This window comes from Leptidea sinapis, chromosome 44 (genome assembly GCF_905404315.1).
Source record: "Leptidea sinapis chromosome 44, ilLepSina1.1, whole genome shotgun sequence".
NCBI lineage: Eukaryota > Metazoa > Arthropoda > Insecta > Lepidoptera > Pieridae > Leptidea > Leptidea sinapis.
In genome coordinates this window covers 1,836,783-1,849,759 of record NC_066308.1, presented here as the reverse complement: position 1 = coordinate 1,849,759, position 12,977 = coordinate 1,836,783, and the positions used below count along the sequence as shown (strand labels likewise).

At 51.8% G+C, this 12,977-nt stretch overlaps 1 protein-coding gene across 5 annotated transcripts in view; it reads left to right on the top strand.

The window, feature by feature from the left end:
* Positions 1-12,977, top strand: part of LOC126977166 (actin-binding LIM protein 2) — a 166,838-nt gene that overhangs the window by 125,496 nt on the left and 28,365 nt on the right. For 3 of the 5 annotated variants that reach the window (XM_050825864.1, XM_050825860.1, XM_050825859.1), the window contains exons 6-9: positions 5,221-5,400; positions 9,696-9,767; positions 11,607-11,814; positions 12,738-12,859. In XM_050825864.1, the coding sequence (XP_050681821.1) occupies positions 5,221-5,400; positions 9,696-9,767; positions 11,607-11,814; positions 12,738-12,859 (582 nt within the window). The remainder of the gene's footprint in view (positions 1-5,220; positions 5,401-9,695; positions 9,768-11,606; positions 11,815-12,737; positions 12,860-12,977) is intronic. The other 2 variants (XM_050825862.1, XM_050825861.1) reach the window with 1 other exon arrangement.

Here is a 12,977-nt window from a genome sequence, read left to right as displayed (position 1 = left end):
CATACTGCCAGCGGTACATCTCCGGCAAGGTGCTGCAGGTACGGCGTCACATTGTAATAGTACATGGGCCGCGACGGAGTACCGTACTGCGAGCGAGACTACCAGCGACTGTACGGAGTGCGCTGCGCATACTGCCAGCGGTACATCTCCGGCAAGGTGCTGCAGGTACGGCGTCACATTGTAATAGTACATGGGCCGCGACGGAGTACCGTACTGCGAGCGAGACTACCAGCGACTGTACGGAGTGCGCTGCGCATACTGCCAGCGGTACATCTCCGGCAAGGTGCTGCAGGTACGGCGTCACATTGTAATAGTACATGGGCCGCGACGGAGTACCGTACTGCGAGCGAGACTACCAGCGACTGTACGGAGTGCGCTGCGCATACTGCCAGCGGTACATCTCCGGCAAGGTGCTGCAGGTACGGCGTCACATTGTAATAGTACATGGGCCGCGACGGAGTACCGTACTGCGAGCGAGACTACCAGCGACTGTACGGAGTGCGCTGCGCATACTGCCAGCGGTACATCTCCGGCAAGGTGCTGCAGGTACGGCGTCACATTGTAATAGTACATGGGCCGCGACGGAGTACCGTACTGCGAGCGAGACTACCAGCGACTGTACGGAGTGCGCTGCGCATACTGCCAGCGGTACATCTCCGGCAAGGTGCTGCAGGTACGGCGTCACATTGTAATAGTACATGGGCCGCGACGGAGTACCGTACTGCGAGCGAGACTACCAGCGACTGTACGGAGTGCGCTGCGCATACTGCCAGCGGTACATCTCCGGCAAGGTGCTGCAGGTACGGCGTCACATTGTAATAGTACATGGGCCGCGACGGAGTACCGTACTGCGAGCGAGACTACCAGCGACTGTACGGAGTGCGCTGCGCATACTGCCAGCGGTACATCTCCGGCAAGGTGCTGCAGGTACGGCGTCACATTGTAATAGTACATGGGCCGCGACGGAGTACCGTACTGCGAGCGAGACTACCAGCGACTGTACGGAGTGCGCTGCGCATACTGCCAGCGGTACATCTCCGGCAAGGTGCTGCAGGTACGGCGTCACATTGTAATAGTACATGGGCCGCGACGGAGTACCGTACTGCGAGCGAGACTACCAGCGACTGTACGGAGTGCGCTGCGCATACTGCCAGCGGTACATCTCCGGCAAGGTGCTGCAGGTACGGCGTCACATTGTAATAGTACATGGGCCGCGACGGAGTACCGTACTGCGAGCGAGACTACCAGCGACTGTACGGAGTGCGCTGCGCATACTGCCAGCGGTACATCTCCGGCAAGGTGCTGCAGGTACGGCGTCACATTGTAATAGTACATGGGCCGCGACGGAGTACCGTACTGCGAGCGAGACTACCAGCGACTGTACGGAGTGCGCTGCGCATACTGCCAGCGGTACATCTCCGGCAAGGTGCTGCAGGTACGGCGTCACATTGTAATAGTACATGGGCCGCGACGGAGTACCGTACTGCGAGCGAGACTACCAGCGACTGTACGGAGTGCGCTGCGCATACTGCCAGCGGTACATCTCCGGCAAGGTGCTGCAGGTACGGCGTCACATTGTAATAGTACATGGGCCGCGACGGAGTACCGTACTGCGAGCGAGACTACCAGCGACTGTACGGAGTGCGCTGCGCATACTGCCAGCGGTACATCTCCGGCAAGGTGCTGCAGGTACGGCGTCACATTGTAATAGTACATGGGCCGCGACGGAGTACCGTACTGCGAGCGAGACTACCAGCGACTGTACGGAGTGCGCTGCGCATACTGCCAGCGGTACATCTCCGGCAAGGTGCTGCAGGTACGGCGTCACATTGTAATAGTACATGGGCCGCGACGGAGTACCGTACTGCGAGCGAGACTACCAGCGACTGTACGGAGTGCGCTGCGCATACTGCCAGCGGTACATCTCCGGCAAGGTGCTGCAGGTACGGCGTCACATTGTAATAGTACATGGGCCGCGACGGAGTACCGTACTGCGAGCGAGACTACCAGCGACTGTACGGAGTGCGCTGCGCATACTGCCAGCGGTACATCTCCGGCAAAGTGCTGCAGGTACGGCGTCACATTGTAATAGTACATGGGCCGCGACGGAGTACCGTACTGCGAGCGAGACTACCAGCGACTGTACGGAGTGCGCTGCGCATACTGCCAGCGGTACATCTCCGGCAAGGTGCTGCAGGTACGGCGTCACATTGTAATAGTACATGGGCCGCGACGGAGTACCGTACTGCGAGCGAGACTACCAGCGACTGTACGGAGTGCGCTGCGCATACTGCCAGCGGTACATCTCCGGCAAGGTGCTGCAGGTACGGCGTCACATTGTAATAGTACATGGGCCGCGACGGAGTACCGTACTGCGAGCGAGACTACCAGCGACTGTACGGAGTGCGCTGCGCATACTGCCAGCGGTACATCTCCGGCAAGGTGCTGCAGGTACGGCGTCACATTGTAATAGTACATGGGCCGCGACGGAGTACCGTACTGCGAGCGAGACTACCAGCGACTGTACGGAGTGCGCTGCGCATACTGCCAGCGGTACATCTCCGGCAAGGTGCTGCAGGTACGGCGTCACATTGTAATAGTACATGGGCCGCGACGGAGTACCGTACTGCGAGCGAGACTACCAGCGACTGTACGGAGTGCGCTGCGCATACTGCCAGCGGTACATCTCCGGCAAGGTGCTGCAGGTACGGCGTCACATTGTAATAGTACATGGGCCGCGACGGAGTACCGTACTGCGAGCGAGACTACCAGCGACTGTACGGAGTGCGCTGCGCATACTGCCAGCGGTACATCTCCGGCAAGGTGCTGCAGGTACGGCGTCACATTGTAATAGTACATGGGCCGCGACGGAGTACCGTACTGCGAGCGAGACTACCAGCGACTGTACGGAGTGCGCTGCGCATACTGCCAGCGGTACATCTCCGGCAAGGTGCTGCAGGTACGGCGTCACATTGTAATAGTACATGGGCCGCGACGGAGTACCGTACTGCGAGCGAGACTACCAGCGACTGTACGGAGTGCGCTGCGCATACTGCCAGCGGTACATCTCCGGCAAGGTGCTGCAGGTACGGCGTCACATTGTAATAGTACATGGGCCGCGACGGAGTACCGTACTGCGAGCGAGACTACCAGCGACTGTACGGAGTGCGCTGCGCATACTGCCAGCGGTACATCTCCGGCAAGGTGCTGCAGGTACGGCGTCACATTGTAATAGTACATGGGCCGCGACGGAGTACCGTACTGCGAGCGAGACTACCAGCGACTGTACTAAGTGCGCTTCATCAGCCGGAAGACGTCCACTGCTGGACAAAGGCCTCCCCCAAAGATCTCCACTAAGACCTGTCCTGCGCTGCCCTCGTCCAACCTATTCCGGCGATCTTGACCATCTTCTGGGGGATTCTGGATCTACCAACACTGCGTCATCCGGTCTGTCGATTTTTGTGCCCTGCCCACTGCCACTATAGTTTCGCAATCATTTGGGCTATGTCGGTGACTTTGGTTCACCTGCGGATCTCCTCATTTCTGATTCGATCTCGCAGGGAAACTCCGAGCATAGCCCTCTTCATTGGAATCTGATCGACAATGAGCTTCCTCATAAGGTCCATAGCTAGCGACCACGTCTGCCTACCGTAAGTCATGGTCTTCGTTGGTAGCGTTGCCGAACCCGGGGATTCTTAGCATCCCCTGTCAAAATTTTTAATTCTTAAAATTTTTCTTTTAACGATTCTGATATACCCTTATCGTGCTCCGCAATGGCGATCAGTTTTCACTATGGCCGTAGCAGCACAAAATAGGGATCCGATCTAATAAATAGCTCATGTTTTTCAGCAATGATGTCCGCATTCTTTTGGCATCCCTGGATCTGTTCTTGCATAATGAATTTATAGCATCTGGTTCTTATCATGATTATATTGACATACTATTGCAACTTCCTTTTCCTAACATGTCTAAACACTTAAAAATTTCTTCGCTGTCAAATACAGAACCGTCCCGTGCTGGATTCTATCTCTCCATGAAATTCTCAAATGCCTACACACTACATCTGGACTTTCTTTTACGGGTAAACATACTGTCATCGGGAAGAAAAAAGGGGTATCATAAGAATATAGCGCTCTATACTAAAGTGGAGTAGGTTCTTCGTTCAGCCCCGCATACGTTCTTTGGATTAGTTAAGTCAGTGTATAATAGGTATAGCTTATTCAAAATCAAATATTTTTATTCAAAATAGGATTTCGAATCACTTATTGAACATCAAAAAAACTACCACCGATTCGAAATTGTGTGCCTCAGACCTGAAAAAACGCGCGCAAGAAACTTAGCTTACATTTTTTTTTCTTTATTTAGTTATAATATGGTATGTAGAATCGTACAATAAAATGTATAATTAAATAGCCTGAGGGCGTTCGCTCTATTCCCAGTCTGTGGTATCATAAAGAAAATCATTTATGTTATAGTAATCTTTTCTAACTCTATTTATTAACTGTATATGGGTCCGTATTAAACCCATAAGTAGTATTCTGCTTATGGGTTTAATACGGACCCCTTTCGGGTAAAAGATTCCTCCATATTATTATTCCATCGTTCTTTATCCTGTCCTGTTTTTATCCATTACTTTCCCGCTATCGCTTTTATGTCATCGACCCACCGTCATTTGGGTTTTCCGTCTTGTTTATTTCCTATGGGCCCCTTCCATTTTGTTACCTTCAGCTTCCATCTTCTGTCTTTTACTCTGCATATGTGTGTGACGTTATGGCATTAAATTGGCGCGTGATACGGCAATGTTTGTGCGCTGCATCTAAGTGTAATAGTTATTTATGCAACTGTTGTATAATAAGGGGTATTAAAACAGGAATGTGATAATAGTATCACATGAGTGTTTTAATACCTAATTATCAACAGTTGCATACAAGACTTTATCTACACCCATAATATGATTCCTCTATAAAATAATCTGAAACAGTTAGCTTATTGCTATGATTAAAAAAGCCAGTCCTAGTAACCATTACATCAACTAAACGAGTGTTGTAATGTTGTACTGAATTTCATTACAACACTCGTTTGGATGATGTAATGGTTATAAAATATTTTGTGTTTTAATGTTTGCAATAAGGTAACTGTTTTAGAATTTTTAATAGAGGATTTTAAGAATGGGTGTAAATAAATATATATAAATAGCGCGGGTTGGGTGTATGATTACAGGCCGGTGAGAACCACCACTTCCACCCGACGTGCGCGCGGTGCAGTAAGTGCGGCGACCCGTTCGGCGACGGCGAGGAGATGTTCCTGCAGGGCGCCGCCATCTGGCACCCGCGCTGCGGACCCGCGCCGCACCCGGCCGACACGCCCACCGCGCTCGACCGCGCCAGCTCCGAGCTGCAGGTGCGCGCACACACGACCTCGGACACTCATCACTCACAAACACATGGGGACCCGCGCCGCACCCGGCCGACACGCCCACCGCGCTCGACCGCGCCAGCTCCGAGCTGCAGGTGCGCGCACACACGACCTCGGACACTCATCACTCACAAACACATGGGGACCCGCGCCGCACCCGGCCGACACGCCCACCGCGCTCGACCGCGCCAGCTCCGAGCTGCAGGTGCGCGCACACACGACCTCGGACACTCATCACTCACAAACACATGGGACCCGCGCCGCACCCGGCCGACACGCCCACCGCGCTCGACCGCGCCAGCTCCGAGCTGCAGGTGCGCGCACACACGACCTCGGACACTCATCACTCACAAACACATGGGACCCGCGCCGCACCCGGCCGACACGCCCACCGCGCTCGACCGCGCCAGCTCCGAGCTGCAGGTGCGCGCACACACGACCTCGGACACTCATCACTCACAAACACATGGGACCCGCGCCGCACCCGGCCGACACGCCCACCGCGCTCGACCGCGCCAGCTCCGAGCTGCAGGTGCGCGCACACACGACCTCGGACACTCATCACTCACAAACACATGGGACCCGCGCCGCACCCGGCCGACACGCCCACCGCGCTCGACCGCGCCAGCTCCGAGCTGCAGGTGCGCGCACACACGACCTCGGACACTCATCACTCACAAACACATGGGACCCGCGCCGCACCCGGCCGACACGCCCACCGCGCTCGACCGCGCCAGCTCCGAGCTGCAGGTGCGCGCACACACGACCTCGGACACTCATCACTCACAAACACATGGGACCCGCGCCGCACCCGGCCGACACGCCCACCGCGCTCGACCGCGCCAGCTCCGAGCTGCAGGTGCGCGCACACACGACCTCGGACACTCATCACTCACAAACACATGGGACCCGCGCCGCACCCGGCCGACACGCCCACCGCGCTCGACCGCGCCAGCTCCGAGCTGCAGGTGCGCGCACACACGACCTCGGACACTCATCACTCACAAACACATGGGACCCGCGCCGCACCCGGCCGACACGCCCACCGCGCTCGACCGCGCCAGCTCCGAGCTGCAGGTGCGCGCACACACGACCTCGGACACTCATCACTCACAAACACATGGGACCCGCGCCGCACCCGGCCGACACGCCCACCGCGCTCGACCGCGCCAGCTCCGAGCTGCAGGTGCGCGCACACACGACCTCGGACACTCATCACTCACAAACACATGGGACCCGCGCCGCACCCGGCCGACACGCCCACCGCGCTCGACCGCGCCAGCTCCGAGCTGCAGGTGCGCGCACACACGACCTCGGACACTCATCACTCACAAACACATGGGACCCGCGCCGCACCCGGCCGACACGCCCACCGCGCTCGACCGCGCCAGCTCCGAGCTGCAGGTGCGCGCACACACGACCTCGGACACTCATCACTCACAAACACATGGGACCCGCGCCGCACCCGGCCGACACGCCCACCGCGCTCGACCGCGCCAGCTCCGAGCTGCAGGTGCGCGCACACACGACCTCGGACACTCATCACTCACAAACACATGGGACCCGCGCCGCACCCGGCCGACACGCCCACCGCGCTCGACCGCGCCAGCTCCGAGCTGCAGGTGCGCGCACACACGACCTCGGACACTCATCACTCACAAACACATGGGACCCGCGCCGCACCCGGCCGACACGCCCACCGCGCTCGACCGCGCCAGCTCCGAGCTGCAGGTGCGCGCACACACGACCTCGGACACTCATCACTCACAAACACATGGGACCCGCGCCGCACCCGGCCGACACGCCCACCGCGCTCGACCGCGCCAGCTCCGAGCTGCAGGTGCGCGCACACACGACCTCGGACACTCATCACTCACAAACACATGGGACCCGCGCCGCACCCGGCCGACACGCCCACCGCGCTCGACCGCGCCAGCTCCGAGCTGCAGGTGCGCGCACACACGACCTCGGACACTCATCACTCACAAACACATGGGACCCGCGCCGCACCCGGCCGACACGCCCACCGCGCTCGACCGCGCCAGCTCCGAGCTGCAGGTGCGCGCACACACGACCTCGGACACTCATCACTCACAAACACATGGGACCCGCGCCGCACCCGGCCGACACGCCCACCGCGCTCGACCGCGCCAGCTCCGAGCTGCAGGTGCGCGCACACACGACCTCGGACACTCATCACTCACAAACACATGGGACCCGCGCCGCACCCGGCCGACACGCCCACCGCGCTCGACCGCGCCAGCTCCGAGCTGCAGGTGCGCGCACACACGACCTCGGACACTCATCACTCACAAACACATGGGACCCGCGCCGCACCCGGCCGACACGCCCACCGCGCTCGACCGCGCCAGCTCCGAGCTGCAGGTGCGCGCACACACGACCTCGGACACTCATCACTCACAAACACATGGGACCCGCGCCGCACCCGGCCGACACGCCCACCGCGCTCGACCGCGCCAGCTCCGAGCTGCAGGTGCGCGCACACACGACCTCGGACACTCATCACTCACAAACACATGGGACCCGCGCCGCACCCGGCCGACACGCCCACCGCGCTCGACCGCGCCAGCTCCGAGCTGCAGGTGCGCGCACACACGACCTCGGACACTCATCACTCACAAACACATGGGACCCGCGCCGCACCCGGCCGACACGCCCACCGCGCTCGACCGCGCCAGCTCCGAGCTGCAGGTGCGCGCACACACGACCTCGGACACTCATCACTCACAAACACATGGGACCCGCGCCGCACCCGGCCGACACGCCCACCGCGCTCGACCGCGCCAGCTCCGAGCTGCAGGTGCGCGCACACACGACCTCGGACACTCATCACTCACAAACACATGGGACCCGCGCCGCACCCGGCCGACACGCCCACCGCGCTCGACCGCGCCAGCTCCGAGCTGCAGGTGCGCGCACACACGACCTCGGACACTCATCACTCACAAACACATGGGACCCGCGCCGCACCCGGCCGACACGCCCACCGCGCTCGACCGCGCCAGCTCCGAGCTGCAGGTGCGCGCACACACGACCTCGGACACTCATCACTCACAAACACATGGGACCCGCGCCGCACCCGGCCGACACGCCCACCGCGCTCGACCGCGCCAGCTCCGAGCTGCAGGTGCGCGCACACACGACCTCGGACACTCATCACTCACAAACACATGGGACCCGCGCCGCACCCGGCCGACACGCCCACCGCGCTCGACCGCGCCAGCTCCGAGCTGCAGGTGCGCGCACACACGACCTCGGACACTCATCACTCACAAACACATGGGCACCCGTAGATATGAGTGCATCCACTTATTCACAAACGTAAACGGCTAAAAGACGACCGCCTCTCTCTTATGGTACATTGTAATGAAAATAAAGGACGAGACGAGCAGGGCGTTCAGCTGTTGGTCATTGATACGCCCTGACCATTACAATGTAGTGCCGCTTAGGATTATTGAAAAACCCAAAACCCGTAAGGCGGCCGCTGCGCCGGCCGCTCCATGGCGACCAGTTCACTCACAGCAGAGACCGAGTGCTCTCATTCATTATAATCTATATACTACTATACTATATACTATATGCTCATAAATGTCTCACCAAATCATCATCATCAGACGGAAGACATCCACTGCCCAGCAGTCCTCCCTCAAAGATTTCCACGACCATAGGTCCTACACTGCTCTCATTCAACGTATTCCGGCGATCTTGACTAGATCATCGGTCCATCTTGTGGGGGGCCTACCAACACTGCGTCATTCACCAAATGCCTGCTGCAAAAATCCAAGGTGTAACGGTGCCGATCAGTTACCATGTGACACAGTCACGCACAAAGACTTTTACTACACTGATTCATAACAATTAATATAGTACACTAATGAGCTAACATGTCCATTTGGCATAAAGATCAGAGACTTCATGAACGAACAGCAGTCATCACAAAGAGTAATTACATGCTCGAAAAACAACCCTATTAGTGTTATGTATATATTATTTAATGCATGGCATTTTTATTGTTTGTTTGAGAATAATTATTTTATTTAATAATTTTTGTCAGAAGTATTATTTTATTATTTAGAATCAGTGTTTGATTGCAGCTTAGTCTTGAATTGTATGTTTTTCGTGTTCATAATTCATATTTTTTAATATTTTTCTTTTTTTTTTGTTGTTTCCTTTTTTATCATTTCATGTAGTTATGGCGTCTCACTCTCGCGCGTGAATATTGATCGCGTGTGAGTGTGACGCATGTATGTTGTGTTCAGTTCTCGCTTCGGTCGCGCACGCCCAGCGTCAACGGTTCATACTGCAGCCCCTACAGTAGTCTCAACAGAAAGGTCCGCCATTTTGTTTTTATTTTTATTTTTGACGCCTCTGTACAGTTTCGCCTATTTTTTACTTTGATGAATAATTAATAATTGGGCTACCTATTTAAGCGTAATTAATGTTGATTGTTTCAAATATTATGTTTTCATTTGGAACTATACTTTTGATATTGTTACTTAATTCTGTTATTATTTTTAATTGTAAAGGAGAATGTCCATACGTAGGGTATACCACATTGTGACACAGAGATATTATCTCCGAAAAAATTGTTTATTTTTATGTATAATTTACTAATTTTTAATGTTTTTTACAAAAAAAAACACAAACAGTCATTCAAATAGGGTTACAAAAATAAGAAAAACGTCAACTTAAATAAAAATGAATTTAATTAACAAAAAAATGTTACAAAAAACGCTTGGGATGAGCTTCTTAGTATATTGACTATAAAACTACAAGCTAACGCACACATAGACATGGTCACGTGTCAGGCTTTCAGGTCGCCTGTAGGTTGATTAATTCCAAGTAAATGCTGTGAAATCATCTAAATCTCTTCTATTCTATTCTTCCTACTGTGGAAGAAAGAAGAAAAAAGAAACACCACACCTTAGCCAACTTTCATTATTTTATGAAATGAAACACAGTCATGTGTCAATGTCTATTTGGTTCCGCCATTTTGACATAATGAAGTCAATTCCTCAGCTTAACATTAGGTAATTTATACGTGTAGATTGTCTCTTGCTGCTTGACAACCGATAAAAACAGGCCAAGAATATTAGTTAAGTGTGCGTGACGAGATACGTCTTACAATCGCGATTTGTATGACACTCTGTGCTAGTGTGCATGAATTGCTCAGTATAGAGGTTAGTTCTAAATTCTATTTGTTTCGACGTTTTCACAGCCGTCATACTCTATCTAGGCGTAAGAATGGTGTAAGTGTTGATCTATATTAATAGTTATACATTGACATAATCTTGTTGGTAGTGAAAAAAATGGGCATTCTCCTATGTCTATTAGATAATCGTGTGGTCTCAGTACAGTGGCGTCCTTTTTACATGTTTATTTATTCATATTTATTGTAATTTTTCTTGTTTCTAGCATGCAAATTATTTCATTTTGATGTATGACTGAATTCTCTTTATGCATATGTTTATATATTTGTTATTTTTTAGTTTCTATAAGCTATAATTTTATGATAGGACGTGGGTATCCTGAAAATACTGAGTATCCTTCAATGACCCTTTATTAAGTTTCAGAAGTGTACTTTAATCAATTTATTTGTAATTTATGCAACTGTTGTGGTACTAAACGACGGATATGGGTTTGATAATAGTATCACATGAGTGTTTTAATACCTAATTATCAACAGTTGCATACAAGACTTTATCTACACTCATAATATGAAGCCTCTAAAAAAGGTTTTGAAACAAGTTAGCTTACTAAAAAGCCAGTCCTAATAACCATTACATCATCCAAACGAGGGTTGTAATGTACTGAATTTCATTACAACACTCGTTTGGATGATGTAATGGTTATTAGGACATTGAGTGTTTTAATGTTGGCACTAAGCTAACTGTTTTAGAATCTTTATAGAGAATTTAAATCAGGGGTGTAGATAAACTAAAATTACCTTATTACAAATAATGCAATTTTTATAATTATTTGTCATTGAATTGTTGTAACGTTTATAAGCTCATTGCTCAAATAATGTGTCAAAACTAAGAACACGATATTAGCCTGAATCTAACATTGATACAGTTAGTAAACCTTAAACGAGTGAAAATTCAATAGCGCGTATTGTAGTACCTACTTTAATAGAGATCAGCGTTCGAATATAATGTCACTTCACACAGTACGGCGGCGGCAGTAGTGCGGGCGGGTACCGCACCGTGTCGCCGGGGCTGGCGCTGCGTGACTACCGCTCGTGCCGCTGCGACACGTCCCCGCACCGCATCACCGCGTTCTCGTACCTCACGAGCGAGCCGGCGCGCCTGCGCGGACCAGTCACCGTCGCGGACCGGCCGCCCGTCTCGCCGCACTTCCACCGCCCGCCCTGTGAGTGTACGATGCTCTATATCTATATATCTATCTACACACGTGCCCGCACCGCATCACTGCGTTCTCATATTCACAAGTGTCGTATTTGTTAATTATCAGTTGCAAGTACTATATAAATTTTTGAGTCTGTTCCAGAAACTCTGCCTCTTGTTTTTAAAATTAAACATGTTATATTTTTTATAATCGCTAATAAAATGCTCGCAATTTACCTTTATTTATTTACGGTGTGTGTGGATCGATGCATCTACTGTAGTAATAAATAACTCTTGTTTTTACGTATTACTTTACATAATTATTTATTTTGACTTACTTGTGTAGTTATTGAGTATTTGACGCTTGAGAATTTTTGTTGCTTTACCGATTGATTGATTTGTAATAGTTATTTATGCAACTGTTGTGTAATAACACTCATATGGTACTGTTATCACTCACATTCGTGTTTTAATACCTAATTATCAACAGTTGCGTACAAGACTTTATCTACACTCATACTATGAACCCTCTATAACAGATTCTGAAACAGTTAGCTTACTGCTAATATTAAAAAAAACAGTCCTAGTAACCATTACATCATCCAAACGAGTGTTGTAATGTTGTACTGAATTTCATTACAACACTCGTTTGGATGATGTAATGGTTATTAGGACATTGGGTGTTTTAATGGCAATAAGCGAATTGTTTTAGAATCTTTAATCAATGATTTAAAGCATCGGTGCAGATAAAAGCTGTAAATGTTGATTTAAAAGTGTGGCAATGAGTTTCTTGCTACTTCTTCCGAAAAGAAAACTTTTGCCATTCAATATATATAAGTGTTTATACATATAAGTGTTTTTTCCTTGACATAAAGTGAGTTTGATTTGATTAACATAATATCCCCTTAAACGCTGCTAATTTCTGATGGAATATTTTGTGTTTTTATATTATAGCTGCGGGCAGCACTCGGGCCAGTTCGCGAGCTGGTAGTAAGGCGTCATCGCGGCCCGGTATGCGGGTACTGGTCGACAGCATGCGAGCGGAGACGCCAAGACCAGCCATCGTCAACAACGACGTATGTTAACCGTTCTCTAGTGGCCAAAATTACGTAGAATGCAACTCTAAATTATAATCTATTTTATTAATTTTACATGTTATATATAGATGTACACTTTGAATTCATAAGAACAAAT